This window comes from Sceloporus occidentalis, unplaced genomic scaffold, assembly GCF_023333645.1.
Source record: "Sceloporus occidentalis isolate IW3139 unplaced genomic scaffold, rSceOcc1.0.p SCAF_3, whole genome shotgun sequence".
NCBI classification, from domain to species: domain Eukaryota; kingdom Metazoa; phylum Chordata; class Lepidosauria; order Squamata; family Phrynosomatidae; genus Sceloporus; species Sceloporus occidentalis.
Window position 1 is genome coordinate 233,504,776 of NW_028316983.1, and position 26,172 is coordinate 233,530,947.

Here is a 26,172-nt window from a genome sequence, read left to right on the forward strand (position 1 = left end):
ACAGACATATCATTCAGCTTTCTAGACATCAGTCAACCCCTGTGATCTTGGGAGTACACCATCACCAACAGTGGAATCAAGCAAGGCTTTTGGAAAAAGGATATCAAAGTATTGACTCCAGAATCAGAAGTCATGGTGGAGAAAAGACAACCCTGTGGAGTGTCACAACAAGTTTTATGGTGCCAAAGTCCTATTAAGGGATGTTTTAAAAAGGGCCCTTGTATATATGTTTTCTGAGTACCCTTTCTAGCTGGTGCTTAGTGTCACTGCATCCTCAAGATCACAGTTTGGTTTATATGTTTTCTGAAGAATTAGTAACTACTTCATGTAGAAACACCTTGGCTTGCTTCATCGATGTGTAATGATAAACTACTGTCCTCAAGCAGAGTTTGTCCATCTCAACATTATACTGAATCCATCTTGGGTTGGGTTGATTGCTCCTCTGGTGTTCTTAAGAGCCGTTTTCTTAGTACCTGGATAGGTTTTGTTCTTCTGCATGCAGAAAAGCCTCTGAGGCACTGGGACAGCATATTGGTTAACACTTCCTATAACTCGCCATATGCCAAAACATCTGGAATGTGGAACTCGGGAAATGTTAATAAGACACTGCCTATACTTGTTCCAAGCAACTTTCTTTTTCTATTTCTAATGTACCATCTAAAAACAAGACTTTCCAATGGCGGACTCAAGCTTCTTTATAAGTGAACTCATTTGTATTTCTTCGTTGGTGCAGAGACAGAGAAACACTTATTTTTGTCAGCATAGATGCTGTAGTGCACAAGACAGTTTCTTAAACCTTTGCCAATAGATTTTTAGCTTTTTTTTTCTAGGTCCCTCCAATTGCACTCTTGCTCTTCAACTAACTGCTGAAAGGAGAGGGATAAAAACTAAGGGATGAAATCTTGTGTTGGAGAAATGTTTTCAAAGGCAACTTCACTGTGGTCCATTTTCACCCCACGTGAGCTGCACAAACAATGTTAGGGAGTTTGAATTAAAGAAAAGTTTTATACGTTTTTGCTTCTTTGTTGTAACTCGGTAAAACATAGACGTAATGTTTTTTTGTAAGCTTTGTTCCTTGTGTCACTCTTTGGGGGGGAAGTTGTATCTTGCATGGTACACTAGAAACACCTCACTGTTAGACAGTAGGGGCCACAAAACTTACACTTGTATATTAACAAATCAGCGACCAAGATCCTGCATCATCTCATCATCATCACTATGATGAAAGAATTCTGTCATTGTAGTTATGACTGACAGTGCTCCCCACAACCTACCTTCACAGCCTGGTAGTATCATCACAGTGTCAGTGCTGGAGATAAGGGTGCTAAAAGATGGCATCCACGGCACACTCCTACTCATGGGGTACCTTGAGAACAGGCAGCTAAACAGACCCCTTGGGGTCCTGCCACAACTGCTTGTTCCAAAGCACTGTGAAACCAGGAGGACCTCAGTCTCCAGTGCCTTGGAAACTCTTCAGCCAGTGTACTAGCAGGCTGGAGCTACAATATCACTAAGCCTGTCTTATGATACCGTAACTATTGAACATCATCATCATCATTTACCATTATTAATTTACATATCACCAGCGTACCAGCTAACATGTATTATTTAACAGATGCCATGCATACAAAATAGAGGAGGTCAAACAAATTGTGCAGTATGATGAATGATTTTAATTGTCAAGTTACTAAAGCTTTGGTGTTAGCAATGCTCACAAAGTAACATTGACCACATTAAGAAATCTGACGTACAGTATATTCTATACTATGGCCTAAACTTATGCATACTTGGCTAACTAATAGAGGCACTAAGGAACTCTCTTGGTGAGTTGTGAAGATGGATATTAGGGCAATGGTAAGAGTGTCCCAATGTACTTTGGGTTCTACTGATGCTCATGAGCATTTCTAGCCAGAGTCCTGATGTGCATCAGTCCCTTTGCAGGCTCCCCTATGTAGTAACGTAACAGGAGCTCCTTGCTGAATACAGACATTGGAAAACTACTCAATTCTGTTTCCCACAGACATAAGTCTACTTAAGACATAAATCTCCAAGTGAATTTCAGCCTCTCTTCCCTACAGAGGCAAACTCTGCTCTTTGCTCACAGTATTTATTTGCCACTCTGTTTCAAGGAAACAGAAATCCTTCCGCTTCCACTATCCGGATCTGTATGTTAAAATTACTTTAGTACAGAACTGAAAACTCTGTTCCCTTCCCAGAGCCATTGGATTCTAACTCCCAACAGCCTGAACACGCATGGACAATGGTCCAAATGAGGAGAACTGGAGTCCAATCATGTCTGGAGGATTACAGGTTCCCCACAGCTGTTTTAATAGGGCTGCAAAAACAGTGGAAGTTTTAGGGATCCGAAAAACCTCCAGTAGTATTTTGTTCTATCAACTTCATGTAAGAATTCATACCTCTTGGGAACTTAATGATACACAGTTCCTCATCCTATATGGAGCTCAGAAACAGCAAGGAAATGGATAGCCAGTTATCATCATTGCTGTAGTCCAGGGGTAGGCAAATGCAGCTTTCCAGATGTTGTTGGACTGCAGTTCCTAGCATTCTTCACCACTGACTATGCTGAGTAGGACTCACCAACAACATGGGAAGCCGAACTTTACCCACTGCTACCCTGGTGCTATGTATTTTTAATTTGTAAGCTGCTTTGTGTCCCAGTTTTTGGGTGGGGAAGTGGGATATAAATAAATATCATCATCAGATACCTTCTGCAGTGCCAGGCAAGCCATTCCTCATCAAATCCTACCAGACCAATGTAGTTTTTGGCTGAAAAGCGGGGTATAAATTATTATTATTATTATTATTATTATTATTATTATTATTCACGCTACCTACTTTATGTGTTTACAATAATCCCTATTGTCTCTTTATTCAATGGAGAAACCATTGAATGGGAATAAGCATTTCTGCTAGTCGGTTCCTGGGTCTGTTCCCAGTCCATGACTGACAAAAGACTTCCCCAGTCAGGAAGTCTATTGCCTAGTTATAGGGGACTTACTTCATTAGAGGACTTAAAAGTTTTTCATCACATCTGTAGTTTTCAAAGAGGTAATCATGCCTGTGGCAGCTTAAAAGCTAGCAAATTTATTTTGTCATGAACCCTTGAAACCTCATGGCTATAATAAATTGGCTAGTCTTTAAGAGCCTTTATTTGATCACTCACAAGTGCACTGATTTTAATCCATATTTTTAATGCTAATGCTAGCCTTTGTTTCCTCATTCATGGCACACACCAAATATTACTTTTCCTTGATTTCAAGCAGCCCTGGTGAATCTGTTCAAAGGTCCATCTCAGGTAAAGTGGGCAGCTTTAGGAGGTCCAAGGTCTAATTTCACCACAAACGCCCATTAATTCCCATTTTTGAAATTTGGCAGCAGAATTCCAAAAGCTCTTTAAAACAATCAGGAAACATTTGTTTTAATGGTTGTTTTCTGCTGTCGACAGTAAACCTCACAAAACCCTGTAAACCTTTTCTGTTTGTTTGAAAGCTTTTGGTAAATGGAATATGACCTGATGCTTCTGGGAAACCTATAAGCAGAGCATGATAAACAACAATCCTTTTTCAAAATGAAAACGCTTTGTCTTTCTATGCTGTGTCTAGCCATACAATGAAGCATTTTATTTTGACCCTGTGCCAGTCAGGAGGTAAATTGCCACCTCAGGAACCACAGCTCCTAGGAAGAGGGCATGCACAAGACTTATTTGCTGGCACTGCCGGTTAAAAGGTTCAGGAAGCCAGTGATGGATCATGATAGCAGTCCAAGTCCCTGGAGAGACAGCAATCGCCTGGATCCACAAGTTGTCTAAGCTAATACAAGGTAAGCTTCCTGTGCCTTGGAACAGAATGTTTCTGATAAAGCAAGTAGGAAATTTGTCATTCACTAAGAATGCATGCAAGGAAAATTTTAACATACAAGATTTAATGTAAGAAATGGAACATTATAGCACTAAGGTTTATTGGGCTGGGTTTGTTTTCCCCACCTCAGTTCTGTGACTGACAGTTGGTATAGCATTAAAAGGATTTTTGTTGTTTGTTCAAGTCATTTCTGACTTATAGCAACCCTAATAAGCTCTACCATGGGGTTTTCTTAGCAAAGTTTCTTCAGAGGGGGTTGGCCATTGCCATCCTATGAGGCTGAGTGTGACTTGTCTTGATACCCAGCCAAGCTGCGTATCAAGCGCTGGTCTCCAGTCAGAGTCAAACACTCAAACCATTGCACCATGCTATAGCAAGTACCCAATTTAAATCTCCTCTCAATTATAGACTCCCAGTGCGTCAGGTTAGGTGTTACTTCTACTGCAAGCTATGGGATGACTCTTATGTGTGGCACACACAGGAGTATCACAGTGTTTAAAGGCCCTTTGTACACATGCAACTTCCACCTATGAAGCACCTAACATCCTCCTGTGCAATCTATCTGCATGGGGATTGCATTTTGAACTTTTAAATGCTGCTACTTCTGCAGCATCAGGAGGGGTTTTCCCTACTCCAATAATGTCTAATGAATGTTAGATGAGAAACGTACAGTCCCCCAGATTTTGAGGCTACAATTCCCATCAGCCCCAGCCAACTCTAATACAGGATGAGGGATTATGGCAACTGTGGTTCAAAACCTCTACAGTTCCTTGAACAGATCCAAGCCTCAACTCTCCCTGGAAGCCAAGATGATCAATCTGAGACTGTCATACTTTAGCCACATCATGAGAAGGCATGACTCATTAGGGGGAAAAAAGTAATGCTAGGAAAGGTAAAAAATAACTAGGAGAGGAAGGCTAGATTCAGTTAGGGAGGTCACAGCCCTGAGTCTGAAAGACCTGAGCAGAACAGTGAGGATAGGGGGTCTTGCAGATGTCTCAGCCATAGGGTCACCATGGTTTGAGGGCAGCTAACAAGAACAACAACAGGGCACTTTGGGAAATTTTGCCTTACAGAATCCAGTATTTATTAGCCCAGTAATACTGTAGTACCTCACTGCACTGCTATAATGGTTTAGTAACATCATCACCATCTTAGTTTTCCCAAGACTGGATTCAAGGAACTTCCACAGATCATATCTAAAAGGCTATAAAAATATTCACAAATAATCTGTTTACTAATACAAACCAATAGTTCTACCAGTCATCAGAAAACACCCACTCATTTTGTAGCCCAGAGTTCTTTGGTCAGACTTTCTTTGCAAGCTGAAGCACATTAAACGAAAGGCTTTATAAGTCCAAAAACAAATACCAATCCAATTTACTGTTTTAACAACTTTAATTTAAAACTTTTGCCAAAAAAAAAAAAAAAGAATTTGGTTACAAAAAAGAAGGGTTCTCTATACAAAAGAACAGAAGTACCCATTTCACAATAAAATCTGCCATTGTCTGTCAGGCTGAGAATGGAAAGGGTGCTCCAGGTGAGCCAAGAAAAGCCAGAGTGAAGATTCAGAAACCAACAGTGAATTTTTAACATCCAGGAAAGGCACATGGCAACACCATCATCATCAGAATGATGCAAATCACTGTTCTGAATGCACCAACTGCACGTTATGAAAAAAGGAGACTTCCCATAAGACATTAGTTTCATGTGCAAAGGCATTCCAAGAGCCATATCCAGATTTGAAAATTACAGAGCATGGTATTCCGCAGAAATGAACTACTGCAAAAAAATACCATTTTCAATACATGCTGTATCATGTAAGTCTCATGAGCACTATTATATGCCCTTCCTGAACATTTGAAGATGATTTAATGTTAACAGTTGAGTGAGATAGAACCAACGTTCGTTCTTTTCCTTCTCAATGTATTTTCGGACAGAATCTATTCCTTTTACACATGTATTATATCACCTTCCTGCAGAATAAGGAGTATGGGTTGCTATAGCAGTTCTCATTGCTACAGAACCACATTGTTGTTTTTGTATGCCTTCAAGTCATTTCCAACTTATGGTGACCCTAAAGCGTCATCATGGGATCTTCTTGATGTTTTTTCTGAGAGGGTCTGGGATTGTCTGAAGCTGAGAGGGTGCATCTTGCCCAAAGTCAACCCAGTGGGTTTTTATGCTCAAGCATGGAATCAAACCTTGATCTCCAGAATCATAGTACAACATTCAAACCACTACAGCAGTGGTTTTTGAAATTACAGTTCCTTAAAACAATACTCAACTTGGCTGCTTGGCACTGCTACAAGGAAAAGGAGTATTTATTTATTTTTTATTTTTTTGCCTTTTTGCCACCATTCTCAAATGAGGAACCATTCATATAAGCTTAAGAGTCACCCTGTGATCTTTTTTTGTGGTGTAAAATTGAGAGGCCTCTTATTCACATGCTATTCAGTTCTAACGCTTAGATAGGCTAAAACAAAGTATCACATTCCTTAAATTAAGGCCAAAACTTCACCATTTAGGAGTATTGCTATATTTCAGAAGAACCAGTATTCCAAGACAGAAGATCAGATTTCCCATTTGAAAAAAGCTAGTATGCTAGGAAGAAATGGTTCTAATCTAGCCTATCCTGGCTCTTTAAAAAAAACATGGAAATATGTTCAGCCTTATCATTCCTGCCAATATTTGTTCACATACCTGTATTATATGCTTTTTTCTGAATGTACAGGACAGCTCTATAGCCATGGCTTTCCTAACACATTTAGGACTTGAACAGAGCAACCAGTATTGCAGTGATTAATTTATCCTGGAGTACACAACAAGGTGAATCCAGATCTTAAAAGCATTCCTTCACTTCACAATGAGTTCCTGCTTTTAAAAAAAAACTTGGCTTGGGCAAAATAATATTCACTTGCTTGGGACTGGATCCAGAGAAAGAATATCCACCCACAAGAAAGAATGATAAGGTTTTCTTACCAGTTTTGGTACAGCAGTTCCAAGTACTAAGAGCCAAGTTGTTTTTGAGAATCTGTTTGAGTCTATGACACTGGAGAAGTGCTATGAAGAAGACAGCAACCAAACTTGTAAGTATATATGAACTGCTCTGTATAGATATTCTCCTTTTGGATGCCAATCAGGTAACTACTGTTGTATGTATGAAAGTACAGATAAAGCACTATGGCAGCCTCTTTCAAATTGGTGCCCTCCAGATGTGTTCGGTTTACCTTTCCATCCTATCCAGCCAACACAGTCAGGCTAGCTAGGGATAGTGGGAGTTTATTCCAACATATCGGGAGGGCACCAGTATGAGAAAGAGGAATTCTTATATTTAAGAAACCAGAATTAATAAGATAATACATATTCTGGGCCTTGGGGACTTGTACACTTTTGCTTTAAAAAACTGAAGTAAAAATTGAGGAATGAGCTATTGTAAAAAAAATTATGAGTATGATTTGAATGATTTTTTATCACTTTCAGTTGGAAACATTAATCACTTAGGCGCGTTACAGACCACCCAAAATGGGCAGTCTCGCACCGCTGCTGGTTGCTCCGCAAGGGAGCCGCAGCAGCCAAGCTGCGCGGCTCCCTTGCGGAGCAAAAAGAAGCCCCCAAATGGTGCTTCTTCCTGTGCCCCAGAAGAGGCACCGCAAGGCATGAGGCGCACACTCGTGGCGCCACTTCTGGTGCGCGACATCCGGACGCTGTGCATCCGTGACGTCAAAATGGCGGCGCCCATCTGTATGCGGTGCCGCCATTTTGATGTAGTCGTTATGCGCGAGGGGCAAGGCGCATCAAGAAGCGCCGCCCCTCGCGCATAACAACGGCGCCCCATAGGGCCCATCCGGAACGCGCCCAGGTTTCTACTTTTGTTACAGAGAAACTGAAACAAGTGCAGATGCCTCTCCTTCCAAATTCAGCACAACTAGCAACTATTACATTTTTAAAAGTCTACTGAATCTGAAAGCATCAATCATGAGGCCCAAAGCACTCAAAATTACTTCAACTGGACCTCCCATTCTTGTATAGCTACAAGATCAGATCAGAATACAGAAATGAGATACATTTTACTGACATCAACACAGAAGGCCATACTACCCAAGACAGCTGAGAGGAGAGACCAATAGCATTAGGTTAGTTCCTTCCCACCATCTGAGTAGACTGACCAAAGTCCACTAATAACTCCCCCTATAACAGTCATCAATGACTCCACATGTGTAGTGATATCACACTTCTTTCTTGCAATTAAATTAAGAAATCTAACTTTCAACAAAACTAATTCTTGGACATTGTTTAGGTGCCAGCATAAAATAGGGTGAGGGAGTGTACTTTATTCTTAAGAAAAATGGAACTTTGTGTTAACTACCCGACACATCTGCAGTCACTCTACCTTTTTCACATCTACAGAAAAGATGCATTATCTTCTTCAATTCCATATGAATGTTTAGAAACTTAGTCATCAAGCAAACCATGTGCATTTTATCAGAATCATATTGTAAGCCGCCTCGATCCTGATGGAGAGGCAGGGTAAAAATAAAGATTATTATCATCATTATTATTATTAACTCAGATGTAAGCCTTACTAAGCTCAACAGGACTTCTTCCCAAGTCAGTGTACAAAGGATTGTGACACCTGTACATTAGTTTGCTTTGCTGAAGTTGCAAATGCAAACTGCAAATATATCTGTATATTTTCCAAATGAAAATTAACAGTCATTCCTTTCTTTCCTGCTTCACTGGTTCAAGTTACCATCTCTCCTCACTGAAACGATTGGAGAAGCAGTAATTGTTGCCACCGCCCAGCCTGTCACTACTAAATAAAGGTGAAGTTAGTAACAGATACCTGCAGTGCTTTCATTAATATTATTAGAGGGTGAGCTTTAAGCCGTCTGTGAATTAACATTATAAGGAGAGTGGTCTTAAACATGGCTGTGAACAAAACCGTAGTCTCTAGGCTTCTGACATGAAAAGAGGCTTACAAGACAGATGGAGCAACATTAAATCACTTGAGGAGGTTGGTAAGAGAAAGTACACATGCTAGACAGTATTAAAATGTGTTTTCTTTTTAATGGCAGCATTGATGAGCAATATTCAAGAGCCTGAAGTAAAATCAAATCTTGTGTCTTCAGCTGTAGTGTCTTCCACCAAGGACAAACAAGAATGCTTAATGGATTTGACCAAAAAGTACTAGAGCAACCCTGACCTTGAATACACTCCACAGTAGGAATCATTCCCATGTAGGATTGAAGATGTTCCTCGCACACACCACCAAAAAAAAAAAAAAAAATGGGGGGGGGAGAAGCAGAAAGTTTTTTCATTGATCACCCAGTCGAAAACCCTGCCCCCAGTTGTGTCTTCCTTCACCCTGGCGATTGTCTGCGGGTCTGCGCATGCTGGCAGGTGGTACACCAAATCCCGACACTCCTCCTCTCCTATTAGGCAGCCAGTGGTACCTGGGGGATGGAAACATACAAAAGAACCATTCACACATATGCCTGTGCACGATCATCTGACTTATATACCTATTAAATTTTAATGGTTAAGAGGCAACCAACCAGGAAATGAAGCTAAAGACGTAACAAATTCAGTATTCACTAGACTTTCATGCATTCTAATCACATACTTTCCAAAACAACCAACATTTTGATTCAGAGAAGCATTTTTTTAAAGCTCAATATATTCTTCTGCCAATTTAGACTCTATCAATAATAATAATAATTTGTTTTATTTATATACCGCTATTCCAAAGATCATAACGGTGAACAGCAAGCAAGCTAATTAGCAAGTAAGCTAATTTGCCCCCAATAGTCTGGGTACTCATTTTAGCCACCTTGGAAGGATGCAAGCCTGAGTCGAGCTTGGGCCCTTTTGCTGGTCTTGAACTCGCAACCTTGTGGTTTTGAGTGAATGGCTGCAGTACAGGCATTTAACCACTGCGCCACCAGGGCTCCATCAAGAGTTTAAGCAAATTGCAGAGATGTTACACTTTCTTGCTTTAGTGAAAACTCACTGCATTTTAATAAATTAACCAGTGTTAAACTATTAACTTCTCCATCAATGGTAAATATTTTGGCAAGCATTGCAAAAACACACATCATCTGACAAATGCTAAAGCAAGTACAGTTGCCAGCAGTTTTCTGTAAATATTAAATCAGATTTCATCCTTTGGTTCAGAACAGATAAAACTAGCACATTATTTGAGAACAGGCACATGAACTTGTGCTTCTCTGCTCTCTCCTTGTATTCCTTTTGTTGAGTTGTGGCTTTATATGCATGTCTTTTCTTGCTCTCTCTCTCTCCATCTGTTCATTCTCTCACTCTGACCATGTACCCATTTTCTTTTTTCTCCCTGCATTTGCTGCTGTTTTCAGTGTCCTGGCCTATTAACGCCTATTATATCTCTTCTATGTTCTTTCTCTTCTTGCATTTGACCTCATGGAAGGTCACAATAGGACAATATGCAGAGCTTTGGACCTACCAAGATCCACTAGCCAGCAATACCACCAGTAGTACCTGCCAAAATGTCCATGCTCTGATAGATCTGCTGCTTAGACAGACCACAGAGAAAGAAAGTAGAGTTCTAACAGACAGTCAGCCAGCACCACCTCTGCGATAAATGCAGGGGCAGTAACTCCTATCACCTCATTTCAGCATTACATCCCGTTTCTCTGGAAAAGTTCAGGATGCACAGCTGTAGACAGTGGCCACCTAGCTGCACACATATCCTCTGTTTTCTCTACAAGATTTCATTTAGGCTTGACCACATGTTATTTGCTAGTAGTTACTACTACTACTACTACTACTACTAAGTAGTACCAAGTTATCTGTTGGCCCCAAACAGACAGGCCAAAATAAAGCTGCTTCGGGTCACTTTGGAGGTATGCTGTTTAAATGATGCATGCATCCTAAGAGTCTGGAAGCTGCACTAAAGCTGTGCTCCAGTCCTTAGGACTTGAGTGTGGCTTTGGTGTGGCTTCTGGACTCTTAGGACACATGCATCATTTAAACAGCATACCTCCAAAGTGACCTGAAGCAGCTTTATTTTGGCCTGTCTTTATGGGGCCTGTTGTTAGGAAGGGGTGAGGGCAAAAAAGAAAACTGATAGATGGAAGCTGTAAGAAGGGACACAAGGAGGATGGAAATGGAGCAAATATAATAAAAGTGACATGTAAGTCAGCAATGGAAAGGAGGAGATGATTAAATACTGTGTTTGTGAATAAGCACACTTAGGTTCTGACTTGACAGCAAGTTATTTTTTCCTCAAATGTGCTGTTTTCAGTTTTATCTGACAATTCTATTATCACTTTGTCCTTTCTCATTTTCACAATGTCTTCTAATGTTTCAGTTCAAAACATCTTCCTTTTTTTGTTTCCAGTGACAGAGAGACACATTCTGCTCAAATGTAGCAATTAATTCAAGCATGTTTCCACTACCTGGAAACTCTTGCTGTGTCACCTAAAATCTCTCATGACTGCCACTGCAAATTATTTTTCAACTGACTAAATGAGGTAATCATCAATATTTCCAAGTGAGAAGGCCTGAATATTTTTTTAAGCGAGAAAGTTAACTTACAGGAATTGAGGCGTTGATAGTAAATTTCTTCCTCCCAAGTCCATTGGATATTTAAACATTAAGAAGAAGTACAGATGACCAACCAGGTTGCCAATTAATTCATTGATGATACTGCAGGGGACAAAAAAACCCAACATTTTAACAGCACCGACTATTAAGAAGCAAAACCATTTCTGCTGCCCATCTTTACGTACGCATAGGAATCTATGCATTTTCAGAAGACCTTCCTGTGAAGCATTCTATCTTGACCAAAGAAGAACATATATCCTGGCATATTTATAAAATTTGTAGGGGAAAAGATCCTAACCCTTGGGTTTCACATGAAGCTGAGATCTGTGTGCCATAAAACTACATTTAAGTACCAAGAAGGGGCAAGTGCCAGCATCAAAGTCCTCCTGATTGTTTTAAAGAGCTTTTGGAGTTCTGCTGCCAAATTTCAAAAATGGGAATGTCCCTCAGATATTAGTCAATAGTTCCTAATTCTCACCACTTTACACTCAGGAGGCAGAGAAAATTGTAGGGGGGCTAAGCATATACCTTTTTTATTAGCTGATTCACAATTTTTGTTTGTTTGTTTAAATCATTGATATGCTGCTTTTCTCCCAGAGTGGGACCCAAAGCAGCTTCCAGAAATAGCAAAGCCACACATGTTAAAACTAGGGGAAACTGAGGAATGAGCAGGTAAGACAATTTTAGAAGTTTCCTTCATTCCTATGCCTTGAAAGGAAGACATACTAGTGTATGTTTGTTCCAGAAAAATCTCACAGAAACCAGGGGTTGTAACAACTTGAACAGCAGTGATCCTCCTATCATAGGTTTTCTGTGGAACCTTTTCACCCTCTAGGTTACTCACAGAAGAACTCACAGGGGCAATCTGAAAGTTGAGGCAATGTATGAGGCAGGCAAAGGGAAGGGAAAAAATGCTTCTTTGTGCTATCATAATTCATCCCTTCCTCACATATCCAAATGTTATTAATGCATTTCAGGATATGTGTAAGTTACAATGTACTGCAATGTTATGTGCACAGACACAGGTATATTCCTTAAGGCTATTTGGAAATACTTACGAGCCTCCAATGATGTAGTTGAATCCCAGAATAACCCACGGTAAGTAGCATGCCTATGAACATAACGGTATACATAAATGTGTTAGGAATAAAAAAAGGATGAAAGAAGTTCACAATCTGATCTTCATCTGCTTTAGAATGCTCCAAATGTAATCACTTAAGTGATGAAACATTATGTAACACACTTGCAAGACTTTTAAATATACAGTCAGAAAAATTCATGGCACAGCTTTAAAGCTTTAAAGGGATTCAGAAGAAAATATTTAAAAAGACTCTGCTTACTAAAACTTAGGCCTTACCTTAAACCGTGTCCCAAACCAAAATGACACCATCATATCTCTATTCAGCTGGGCCCAAACATAAAGCACAGACATGATCAGTGGGATCATCAGCAACTGCAGAAGAATGAAGAAACAGAAAGGTTGACAATGACTACAGAAAACCTAGGAGAATCTGGCAATAAAAAGGGATGCAAATTTTCACTTCTGTCTCTAGAGGTAGCCCTTTCCAAATAGGTATCTTCCAGATGAGTTGGATTGTATGACCCAGCTATCCTAATCAGCATGGCCTATGCTTAGTCCAATACTTTTGAAGGCCAGGGAAGGCTGCTGTAAGTAACACACAGAGTGGTCTTTCCATATCTGCCAGTGTAAACTCAAGGAGAATGAATCCTGTAATAAACATATTTCATAACATTTCTCTGCTTGCACCAGGCCTACTAAGCCAAACCTAGACCAGTAGCAACAGAACAGAACTTGATAACCACCCATCAGTGAACATAATTGTTTGTAATTCAGTGCACAACTAGTGGACAGCTTTCAGTGAGTGCAAGGTTGGGTAACATTTGTTCATCCACTTGATTTTGTGGCTCTAGAGACTCCTAAAGCCCCACCACTACCAACAAAAAGGTTTTTTCTCTGAACAAAGAAGAATTACATTCCTGGAAGCCCTGGGTCAATCTTCTGAAGCATCCAGTCCTGCATCTTGTTTTGCTTGAAAAATAAGTTTTTATGAAACTAGAAACAATCTGCTAGCTGTGAAGTTGAAGGCTTTCATGGCCGGCACCCATGGTTTTTTGTGGGTTTTTCGGGCTATGTGGCCATGTTCTAAAAGATTTTCTTCCTGACGTTTCGCCAGCATCTGTGGCTGGCATCTTCACACCAGAAAGAAGAAACCCTTAAAGTGAAGAAAATTTGGCTACCAGTCCTGAGGAATAGCAAAATAAGAACTCAGCAAATGCAAAGGGGAAACCACTCAGAGTCAGGGGCTTTCCCAGCAGATAATGATCACCAATTAACAGACATTAATCCTCTTTTGCATTAGCCTCCCAGCCTGAAGCCTGCCATCAGCAAAGAACAATACACACGCAAATCACTTCTGCATTCCCAGGCTCACACAGTATATATAGACCCACTTTTTCCAAGCAAGTATTCTCTGAAGATGCCAGCCACAGATGCTGGCGAAACATCAGGAAGAAAATCTTCTATAACATGGCCACATAGCCTGAAAAACCCACCAAAAACTTATCTGCTAGCTTTTTTCAGTTTTGTTTTCAGCATGTGGTGCAGCTCAGGGTGGGTCCCAGTGAATATTGTCTCCAGACCTGCCTACCTCAGCTTAGTACGTCAATGCATAAAGAGACACTCCTTTCTTACTCTCATTTGTTCAAGAAATGCTACTGATTTCTCCAAATGAACACCTAGGGATGCATGCTTACAATTGCAGCTTGCAGAATTACAGCAGTCTGCTGAATGTATGGTATGAAAAACAAGGAGTCTATTTTGGCCTGATGCTGGCACTGGTAGAACTGAAATTCACAGTAGAAATGGACCATGCAGTTTTAAGCTTCCTTATTCAGAACTATCATTTTGGTGCTCGCTAAGTAGATCCTCTGCCAGACAGAAGTGTCGATTTACTTTCAACACCATCTTTAAAAAGAAGTGAATGTGACATGTAGACATGATTCTGTGAAAGGATATGGTGGTTTTTCTCCACAAAGGTGTCAACGTAAGGCCTTTTAATTAAAAGACTAAGCTATACAACACATTTCTGCTTGTCATGCCTTGGACTAAAGAGGCTCACATAAAGTTTTAGTGAAAAAAATGAACAGATGTTCCTCGTGTTCTCTTTTCTTCTTGTTAGGTGCCTTCAGCTTATGGCACTCCATTATAGGGTTTCATAGCAAGAGTTATTCAAACTACAGTAGGTTTGTCATTGCTCTTCTCTAACGCTGAGTGTGCGCGATTTGCCCAAAGATACCCAGTGGATTTCTATGGCTTGGGTGTGTGTGTGTATGTGTGTAAGTCCTCAATTCACCTGTGAGGCAGGGAATCAAACCTTGATCATCGTGTCCTAGTCCAACACTGAAACCAGCACACCATGATGACACCGTGCTCTGCTACTATGAAATCAACTTTTCTACATTTAGGAAAAATGGTTATGATGAAAGACTTACAAAAAAGATACATAAGGGCTTGAGGTGGAAGAGAAGCAGGCCTCTTAAGGAGTGGAATGAGGATAAGCCAAGTGCAGCTGGCAGATTCTGGAGATTGGAGATAAACCCACTCCACTGACCCAGCACTCAAAGACACTCTATCCCTCAGCATAGTGACAGAAAAAAAGCTCATCTCCAACCCATTGCAGATTTGGGGGTGGGGGTATGTTCTCTATCTCTGTGGAGATTCAGACAGGGAAAAGAGGGCATGGCCTGGGACAGACTTCAGGGGCTAAGAGAAGCTTGGTGATATGAGTATGTTGAATTCTCATAGCTCGTAGAAGGCAGGAGGCCAGATGTACCTCATCCCTATGGGAACAACACACTGGTCCCTGTTGATACTCTTATAAAAGACCCAGGAAAGATGTTTCCTGCAGGTGTCTCAATATGGTAGCTAATGAGGAGGACATATGTCTATCTGTCTCTGGATGCCAGCCACTGCAGAAGAAAGCAGGGGGAAAGAAACATTAGGTAAAAGTCCTACAGGTCATGAAATTCAAGTACAGCTTTGAGGATGAGGAATAAAATGGGACAGCAGGAAGGCCTCTTGCTGCTGGTTTGAGTCTCTAAGGATGTCCCACAGATACACGCTGCTATGTGTAGCAACAATTTCAGGGCAGATATCTAAAATCTGCCTTAAAAGAAATACTCCTATGGCAAAGTTAATCTTCTAGTGATCAATAACCAGACAAGATAATGGTAAACAAGTTTTGTTCTTAAAGAAACAAGCCTCTGGCTTGTGGACTTCCACTTGTATACCCAACCACAAGGAGGCCAGGAGTTTTTGCTTCTGTTTCCAACTTACTGCAGTTTACCGTTATATTCACCCCATAGGTTGTGAATAAAATTAACTATATAGTTTACTCCAAACAGGCCAACTTCGTGAGCCAATGTATGATATTCACTTGAAAACTATAGTTAAATCTAACCATAGTGTGCTGTGTAGAACATAATATTATATTATGATTCATGTAAAAGAGAGGCAAAACATGGAACAAAGAAAAAGGGAGAGGTCAAGTGCCCACAAGTTTAAGACAACAATAATCTATACTTTTGTTATGGCTGCAGGTAAGCCACATTCTTAGGGCCGTTTCTCACACTACTTTGTACCTGGTTGCATTAGAATTTCTGAGCCAGAGCTTGGAAAAGTTACCTTTGGAGACTACAAACCTCCAAATTTCCCAGCCAATGTGATCACTGAAGGATTTGGGATGGTGTTGTTCAAAGACCAACTTTCCCAAGCTGTTTCCTACAAAGTAAAGTAGAAATGCAAACAAGAGAACCCTCACAAACCTGATTGTTTTCAGAAAAGAATTTACACTTACCTGAATATTCATTGCCAAAGCAGTAATCTTTCATTGTTTTAAGGAAACCAACAATCAGCAGTGCTGTAAAGCAGATTTAACATTTAAGATCTGTTGAGCTGGGAAGAACCTGAAACAGCTTTGACACAACCTGCTGTCTTGAATTCTGTGTTACATCTCTTTTTAACTCAGATCAATATCTACCTCCATTACAATGCAGAAAGGAAGATTTTGAAAGCCAAAGACAATGCAGTTCTCAAGTCAGGATGCTCAGTAAGATGACTTAAACAAATATCAGGAAACCAACATTCAAAATTATGAACACAAACAAGAATGTCTCTTTGCAAAATGAACAGCTTCAGCACCTCTACCTTTCTCTCCTACGGCTGGGAGGATGAATAAACCAGAGTTTAGCTCCATTTCAGCAGATTCCTCTTGTTATTAAAATACACTATAGCCAGTTGCTAAACAAAGTTCAAACTGTTCATTAGTGCACTAAACAAACCATGAAAATAGGTTTTCTTTAAACCCAAATTCCTGCTTTACACATAACGACAGGACAGTAATCTGTACTAGTATAGGACAATTCTTCTTCACACCCATACTGGAAAAAGAGGGGAAAGCCCATAAACCCAACTACAGATTCATTCTGTTTGCGCACATAGTACTAAATTATGGTCCTCCCCAGCCCCACGGGTATGATATAGCAAAAATGCCCTTCATACCCCCTAAAGGACATTTGGGGTCAAAAATCTTGACCCTGAGAGTCACAAACATGGCCTTGGGGGTTGCACAGGTTGCCATTTTTTCTCACTTGTAATCTTTACAGCTACCCTCTCCCAAGCTCATCAAGCAAGAAAGGCTACTGTTGCTACATCAAGTGGGAAAAGAATGGGAGAAGCTGGCAACAGCTTCCTACAGTGACTCAATGGATTAATGACTGAACTAAGGTTTGAACAGGACACTTTGTGTCTCACAGGCAAAAACTGATCCATCTCTGTGGCTGCCTTCCCCCTGCTCAAATAGGTTTAAGATGTTGGTGGCAAATATAGGATACAACTATGCAGATCCAGTTGAAGAGAAGCATAAACATATAGTCTGCAGGCCTTCCATCAAAAGCACCTGTGAACAAAGAAAGGGATTTCCATGAAATGAAACCTAGGCAATTGTTTTGCTCTCATTCCCGAAGAGGCACTGGTTGACTCTTCAGGGCTATGATTATATTGCAGGATACAACAGCAACATCTGTTCAGAAGAAAGAAAAAACTCCTGCATTAAAAAATAGCAAAACTTTATTCAAGCAAGTGCTTGAAAAGTGTCTTTCTAACAGATCCTTGAATATAGTGTCCCATTCTCTACCTTTATTTCAGAAGGAAGGCGCTTTTGATGTGATGGGGTTCTTTTCCACAAGCACAATGGAAACACAACTTTGCAAACTGTTCAGTCCTATAACGTCTATTTAGAAGTGACTGAGTTCAATTGGCTTTACTCCTGGGAGGGAGTGAAAGGACAGGCCCGATGCCATTGGGCCTGAAGAGGAAAAGCCCTCCCCTCCCTCCTTCCAACTGTCATCTTCTGGCCTGGGAGGGAGCGAAAGGACAGGCCCAACGCCATCAGGCCCAGCCTTGATTAAGAAAAAGAGCCCTCCCTCCAGTCCATCTGCCTTGGTCCTGGCCTCAGAGGGAGAGAAGAATGCTGGACCCGATCCCCTCCCCCCCTCATCATTCCCTTCCCCTTTTGTGTCGTGTCTTTTTAGATTGTAAGCCTAAGGGCACGAAACCGTCTATCATCCCCTCTGTTGTAAGCTGCCCGGATTCCCAGTGATTGGGCGGCATATAAATAAATCCTATTATTATTATTCCCAAGCAGGAGGTCCAGACTACAACATTAGCAGTTCCCCCTTCCCACAAAGCCTTTTTGTGCAGCTCCTTGTAGGCCTTTTAAACTACACCCAGCTCTTTTTGCTGTCTTGTGGGCCTTCTGGCTAAAAGACTATATACAATACTTTCAAGTTAATAAATAACAATAACCCAAATTCCTGACTTGTCCTGGTTTATTGTGAGCAAGCAAGCTGCTTGTGCATATAGTGTGTATTGGCTTCTGCCTCCGCTCTGCACAAGAGGACAGAGCAATCCAAACTTCTGAAATTAGCTTGAGAACAGGTATCCTGTTCTCTAACAGGCAAGAATTCATAAGCCATCAACCAACACTGGCACCATTTCACCATGAAACCAGCAAAATTAGTGGCACAAAATATATACAGAGACTTCTAAAAGTAAGCAGAAAGGAACTTGTATCCCATAAGACAATTTAAACAGAATGTACAGAGAACTACATGGTTAACAATAAGTTACCTGTTTCCAGCCGGGATGAATACTGATACAAAAAATATAAGTTGACCAAGTAAAGAAATCCTGTTCCTGGTCCAACAGGAAAATAGAACGTTGCAGTTATTGGCCTCCAGATCTAGTAAAAAAAGAATGGCATTGAGTTCAGATTAGTAAATCTCTCCAAGACGAAATGGTACCAAAGTTTAATTTATTTATATCAGATAATACCAGGCAAGACACTATCACAATACAGTACACTAAAAGAAGGCAATGTCTGCACTGAGCAACTGTGCATTCCCAAATTTGGAAGAGTGTTTCTGGTTAATGGGGAATCTTTAAGTTTTGTTTAAAAGATAAGTTTCTCGACCCAAGTATATAAGAACATCAGAGCAGTGATAGTTCAGAATCCAGAGGGACTCAAGTAGGGTATCTAGTAGTCAGGAGAAGTACCCACTAGGCTAGTTCAGACATTATGATAAAGGCACGGTGTATCGTAATGGGAATGAGAGACCTGGGCTGTTATGTTTCTGACATCATCTCCCTCTCTCTGGCTTTACTTCGTGAATGAAGATTCAGGAAGGACCCATCCATGCTTTCTAGAAGCGCATTGATGACGTTGGATGTATCCTTCGAGCCTGTGCAATGGATTTTTCTGGTGGAGCACAGCGTGCACAGAACTGGCCTCATCATCTCCAATGCAGCCATAAAGAGATCTGAAGATTTCACTTCTATGTCTTAATCCATTGCAGTTTATCATGTTCTCGACAAAACTATGGTTAACTATGATTTGGTTGAAATAATACAATGATAAAGTGTGGGCTGTGAAGCTGGTTTGTTTTAAACAAACCATAGAGTAAACAAAAACTGAAGGAAAGTCTTTTAAACTACTTATTTTGAATAAAATTAAATTCTTTCCAACCCATATTTAGTCTATACCCAATTGGGCTAAGTAAGTTTGCAGTTGCCAGCTGCTTTCAGCCTCGCCATGGTGAAAAACAAACAGGCTACTTGTATAATTAACACACTTTCCTTTGAGGATTCAATTTTCCTCATGCTACAGAAATTACAAACAACAGTGTATTGCCATGAGTTGCACCAACAGCCTGCCTCACTCATGAACTTTAGTATATGTCCACCTGTTTCATGGATGTTCCCGTCTATCACATTTCAAGGCTATCCCTATTTGGTGAACAAACAGCAGCAGCCACAGAAATAGCAGTGTGTCTATGTGTTGACACATCATCCGTATAAGCCTGCCCAACACAGAGGGACAACTTCCACACACATTTCACTCATGTATAGTTTTCCAAATCAGACTGGATTCAGCTCCAGATTTCAGACACTTTCTGTGCCACTTCAAAATGTTTCATTTCTTCCAGTTTTCAGCTTTGTATGCTGTTCCTCCCAACACAACATGTAGAACAGATGGAAGTATATATTTCCCTTTACTCTGACGCCCATGAAATGTTACATTTTTGCATCTCACAAAACAATTTTTCTGTGAAAAAGGTAAGAGCTCTGGGGCAGCATGCTTTTTATTCCAAACTGAGAAAAAAACTTTGTTATCAAAGTAGCTGTTTGGCACATTTAGCATGGCAACTTAGCAAAAACTCATCTCACTTGGAACACCTTTCCAACAGCAATGCCACTGTCAGCATAGCCTCTTACCTCATACGAACATGCAATCCCACAGTTGTGGAATGGCAATGCCAAGATGGAATTTATAAAGCTAAAGAGAAGTATAAACACTTGCCTTTCTAGCTCTCCAAACTAAAATAATTAAAAAAAACCACATCTATAATGCACAGCTATGTTGAAGTCTAAATCCTGACCTCCAACCTTTGGTTTTCTCACTACCAACCCAACAGGAAATGGAACAAAACTGCAAATTCAGGAGAGCAATGTACAGTCCGCCCTCACCTTACGCGGGGGATCCGTTCCGGATCCCTCCGCGTAAGGCGAATTCCGCCTATGCTCGAGCCCCGTTGGAAACAATGGGGCTCATGCGTGGCGGCGCGGGCACGCACGGGGCGCAACAGGCGCAGGCGCCCATTCAATTGAATGGGACGCGCCGCCCCTTCCGCCCCACGCGCGCGCCCCGCGGCTTGAGCGCGTATGCTCATGGCCGCGTATGGCGCGGCCACGTATGGCGCGGGCGCGCTGTAGTCTATTTTGAATCCACCACTGCTATCATGGCATGACATGGCATAGTGGTCTGAGTGTTGGATTAGGACTCTGGAGATCAGGGTTTGATACCCAGCTCAGCCATGAAACCCACTGGCTGACCTTGGGCAAGTCACATGCTCTCAGCCTCAGAGGAAAGCAATGGCAAATTTCCTCTGAACAAATCTTGCCAAGGAACCCCATGATAGGTTAACCTTAGGGTCTCCATAAATCAGAAAGGACTTGAAGGCACACACGAAATCATGACTTTGCAGAACTTCATGAAATGTAACTGGCAAACACCAACAATTCCACTTAAAGTTTTGTTCTACTCCAAGGTAGTCCATGAAAGACAGTTGTAAATAGCACTGTTTAACTAAGTCAGTGAACACCAACTGTCAGCGGATAGACTGAGGTGACTCTTTAAGCAACTCCACATGATTTTTTAGAATGATCAAGATTTGGACATAAAACGAAGCATCATGACTGACTGGAAAAGATGATGATGCTTGGTAAAGTTGAAGGCAGTAGGAGAAGAGGAAGACTGCACTACAGGTGGACTGATAAAATCAAGTTAGACATGAGTGTGCAAGGGCAAACGATGTCCAGGGATCTTGGAGGTCTCTCATTCACTATAAGTTGAACTGATGGCAAATAACCACAGCAGAACTAGTGACTCTAGATTGTAGACAAGATTGCGGCGCAGTGGTTAAATGCCTGTACTGCAGCCATTCACTCGAAACCACAAGGTTGCGAGTTCAAGACCAGCAAAAGGGCCCAAGCTCGACTCAGGCTTGCATCCTTCCGAGGTCGCTAAAATGAGTACCCAGACTGTTGGGGGCAAATTAGCTTACTTGCTAATTAGCTTACTTGCTGTTCACCGCTATGATCTTTGGAATAGCGGTATATAAATAAAACAAATTATTATTATTATTATTATTATTATTATTATTACTACTTCTTTGGACAAACTGCAATCTGTGCTAGCAAGGTGTAGTGGTCTGAGTGTTGGACTATGACTCTAGAGACCAGGTTCAATTCCCAGCTCAGCCATGTAAACCCATTCTACCCTGAGAGACTGTGACCTTGGGCCAGTCACACTCTCTCAGCCTTAGAGGGAGGCAAAAGTAAACCCCCTCTAAAGAAATCTTGCCAAGAAAACACTGTGATAGGTTTGTATTAAGGTTGATATAAATTGGCTTGAAGGCACACCACAACAACAACCCCTCAGATTTCCTGTTTGTTCATTTCATTTATGAATACTCATGGCTGTGGGTGAGACATCTCCAAGACTCCCTCCCCTGCTCTGCTTAAGTCTTATAAATTCAGGCCTGTGACCTCCTTGACTAAGCCTCCCATCTGGCATTCGGTCTTCCTCTCTTTCCCACAGTCTCAATCTCAAACTGTATGGGAAATCACATTGAGACTCTCAGGCTGAAGTCATGATTCTGCTATGGCTGGAGGGCATATGATGCAACCACCTTGCCTTAGCTATGCAGGTCTGGATCAAGCCAGTGCCTAGAACAGTGATGGCAAACATTTTAGAGACTGATGGCCCAAACCGCAACCCAAAACCCACTTATTTATCGCAAAGTGCCATGTCCCTCTGACTTTCTAGTAACAAACTCTGGCAAACTCTGTGCTGAGGTGATGGCGTCTGTGCCCACAGAGAGAGCTCTGAGTGCCACTTCTGGCACTCGTGCCATAGGTTCCCCACCACTGACCTAGAAGACCTCCTAAAAGATGCCAATTGAAGTGTCACTGAGAGAAAGGCAGGAGATAAACTACTGTATATATTCTACTATAAGTCGACCTCATGTATAAATCAAGGGTAGGTTCTGGGGTCAAAATTAAGAATTTTGATATGACCCATGGATAAGTTGAGGGTAAAACTTAGGTGCATGTAACAAAGGAGCTAAACGATGAAGCAAATAAAACAATGTCAAATAATTTATGAAAGTCCGGCAGGCATAACTGTTTCTGCTCACACTAAAGGATGGATAGATAAGAGAGCAGAGGAGGGTCAGTGCTTCCAGGACAGATTACACTCTTGCCTTTCACCAGGGGATGGTTTCTTGGGTCAATTATTTGACTAGAATTTCTACTTATACATGAGTATATACAGTAAGTAAATGATCAAGCATGGGTTTGAAGTCTTATCTCCCTAATCCATCCTCTTGGCTAGTGAACCCAATGGGTGTCCTTGAGCAAGTCACACTCTCTCAACCTCAGAGGAAGCCAATGGCAAACCTCCTCTGGACAAATCTTGCCAAGAAATCCCCATGATAGGTTCACCTTTAGGTTGCCATTAGTCTGAAACAAGTTGACGTCACACAACACAACACACACCCCGAGCACATAATACAACAGGTGTGTCCAGATGAGTGTTCAATTGTTAATTTTAAAAGTGGACTATTTTATACATTCTATTTGTCCTTCTAAACTGATGAGTGTTTTTAACTGATGTTATTTGTCTGTTAATTGCCACTGTATTGTTATGGTTATAATAAAATATATCTTATTAGATTACATATACTGCTGCATTACTATGTATGTAGTAATAATAATATACTATACATACGTATATCTATGTATTATATACAGATTATTTAAAAACATTGTTTTTAAATAATCTATGCATAATATATAGATATGTGTATAGGACATTATGAGTATTATATTTATATTTATTACATGCATAGTAATGCAGCAGTATATGTAATCTAATAAGATATATTTTATTATAACTGTAACAATACAGTGGCAATTAACAGACAAATAACATCAACAAATGCTGCAAAACTCATTAAAATACACTCATAAAATGCACTTATACACATTAAAAAGTCATGATTTAAAACTGCCGGAAGATATATATCTTCCGGCAGTTTTAAATCATGACTTTTTAATGTGTATAAGGGCGCTTTATGAGTGTATTTTAATGGGTTTTGCAGCATTTGATCCCCTTCCTGTATTTTAACATTGCACCCCGCCTTGAGCAGAGGCAGGAAAGCAGCATTTGTTTATCATAAGCCTAAGCTTCCCAACCAGAGCCTCAGATCTCTCACTAAAAGAGGAGTAAAAATTAATTTTAAAGCGAAGTCGCAGGCGTTCATGGCCGGCTTCCATAGGTTTTCATGGGTTTTTCGGGAGATGTGGCCACGTTCTGGAAGAACCTGTTCCTGACGTTTCACCGGCATCTTCAGAGAATGAATTCATTTTAAATTTCAGTTTACTTGAAACATTCATTTGCTGCCTTCTCCTCCGTGTGTAAAGCATGAAGGCGGTTGCCATGTATTCTCTCTCAACAAGAGAAAAACACACTGCAGAAATAATCCAGTTTGAGTCCGCTTTAACTGCCCTGGCTCAACGCTGGGGACTTCTGGGGACTGCAGTTTGTTGAGGCATTTAGCCTTCTTCGTCAGAGAGAAAGAGAGAGAGCTCTGGTCTGGTCCCTTAGCACTGAGCCAGGCAGCTGAAGCGGTCTCAAAGTGGGTTATTTCCGCAGTGTGTTTTGGGGCTGTGAGGCCATGCTGACCCTTCAAAGCCGTCAGAGCAGCCAAAGAAAGATAGAAGAAGTACCTATATTCGCCTATAGATCAATATTGGCATTGTGCGATATAGTAAGGAATGAGTAAAAGAAGTGGCAAAGTTTTTAAATCGCATTGTGTTTAAATGGAGAGAAGCTATAAGAGGAATGTATATATATATATATATATATATGGAAAGAACTATGACTATCATGAAGTAACAAGGAGAACCATAAATTGTAAGAATATTATTAAACTATTAAACTCTGGGTAAGAAACGGGGAATAAACACAAAAAGCACGCAGGCGAAAGGGAAGGAAGTGGCTTTACATTGTATAGCATTTTAGAAGGGAATAATAATAACAACAATAATAATAATATAATGAACTGTTTCGTATTTTGGGGGTTTCTATGTGTTTTTTAACGGTGTAATACAAGTGAGGAGCTGCCCAACTGCGAATCCCCAGCTGCCACACTAGGACCAGCTCCAAAGACTGCATTACCCAAAAGGCAGCGCGCGGCGTTGGCGTGCGGTTCTATAGGCCAGTGCGCGCAATGCATGCCGGGAGCGGTAGTCCGCCCTGCCTACCTGGAAGCGGTTGAGGAAGGCGTCGGGCCACAGGAAGAGGGAGATGGGGCTGACGAGGCCTAGCTTGCCGAACAGGGGCACCGCGATGGAGCCCGCGAACCAGTAGCGGGTGATCAGCGGGATGCTCCGGAACCAGTCCCCGAGCTCCGACATCTCGCCTACGCGACCGAGGCGTCCGGCCGAGGCCTAGAAGCCGAGCCTTCCGCTTCTCTTCTGCCGCCGGACCTCGCTCTTTACTCCTTCCTCCGACGTGGCCGCACCCGATTCGGCCGATTGCGGCCACTTCCGGTTTCCGCCTTGCCGTTGCCGAGCAACCCACAGAGACCGGAAGTGGAACGGAAGTGACGCCGAGCGTGGCCCATTCTTTAAAGGGACCGAGCCGCTTGAGGCAGAGTAGGATCAGTCCTTGCGCATGCGCAGATGTCTTTTGTGCCAACATATATATTGTGGTGGTTTTGTTTATTTGTTTTATTTTTATTTTGTTTACATGTTTATGCCTCCCTTTCTCCCAGAAAGAGACCCACGGGGAGGCTCTCAAATAAGAACGTTTAAAAAAATACTTCTTTTACATTTCAAAGAAGAAATGTAAAAAAATGTATAAAATATTAATAATTATAATAATTATTTTTATCTATATAGCACCTTTCCAAAGGGTCGAGGCGGTTTACATATTAGATAAACAAACGTGTTGGACACGTAAACAATTCACATAAGCAAGCGCATAAAATGCGCGAACCAATACCCAACACGTACAAACTGAAATTCCACCCCTTATCCCTTAACTAAAAACAATCCTCAAATTACAATTTAAATTAATTAAACGTATAAAATAAATAAAATTAAAACAAGCAAGTTAGATTTAAATTTGTATAATGACATACAATACACAACACACGCAGCATGTAAAGGTTCCTGAATAAAACCGAATAAATGAATAAAATGAAGTAAAATGAAGCAATGACTTGAATTTTATTGTTGTTTTCACTCCAGTGTTCTAACAGAAGAAGTGTTTTGTTCCTTTTTCATCAAATAAATAAATTAAATAACTATTTTAAATGGTTTTTTTTTAAAAGCTTCCTTTTGTAATCATTGTTCTGTTTCTAATAGAACTGTTTTAATGTTCCTCCTTCTCTGCTCCAAAACACACCGCAGAAATAATCTAGTTTGTGACGGCTTTAATTGCCCTGGCCTAGTGCTAGGGAATCCTGGGAATTGTAGTTTATTGTGGCACCAGAGCTCTCT

General features: G+C 41.0%; 2 protein-coding genes across 5 annotated transcripts in view; one reads left to right on the top strand and one right to left on the bottom strand.

The window, feature by feature from the left end:
• LOC149317611 (zinc fingers and homeoboxes protein 2-like) overlaps positions 1-1,065 on the top strand; it is a 38,105-nt gene extending 37,040 nt beyond the window's left edge. For all 4 annotated transcript variants that reach the window (XR_016280651.1, XM_089517895.1, XM_089517898.1 and 1 more), the window contains one exon: positions 5-1,065. The gene's annotated coding sequence lies outside the window, so the exon portion shown is untranslated. The remainder of the gene's footprint in view (positions 1-4) is intronic.
• A 4,192-nt stretch (positions 1,066-5,257) lies between these two features.
• DERL1 (derlin 1) lies at positions 5,258-25,211 on the bottom strand. Its single transcript, XM_089517900.1, has 8 exons — positions 24,931-25,211; positions 18,673-18,784; positions 17,376-17,440; positions 16,340-16,366; positions 12,820-12,915; positions 12,521-12,573; positions 11,454-11,564; positions 5,258-9,334 (listed from the first exon to the last, which is right to left on the bottom strand). Exons 1-8 carry the CDS (start codon positions 25,081-25,083, stop codon positions 9,196-9,198), a joined length of 756 nt encoding a protein of 251 aa, XP_089374026.1. The 5' UTR covers positions 25,084-25,211; the 3' UTR covers positions 5,258-9,195.
• Positions 25,212-26,172: the final 961 nt, after the last annotated feature.

What these genes read in the sequence shown, in the direction of transcription:
- DERL1 (XM_089517900.1), bottom strand. Translation starts at nt 25,083, where the DNA reads ATGTCGGAGCTCGGGGACTGGTTCCGGAGCATCCCGCTGATCACCCGC. An exon ending in TTCATCCCGGCTGGAAACAG is followed by an intron (nt 17,441 to 18,672) that starts GTAACTTATTGT and finishes CTTTGTTCACAG; the next exon opens with GTGCTTTTGATGGAAGGCCT. An exon ending in GGTTTGGGACACGGTTTAAG is followed by an intron (nt 12,574 to 12,819) that starts GTAAGGCCTAAG and finishes TTATGTTCATAG; the next exon opens with GCATGCTACTTACCGTGGGT.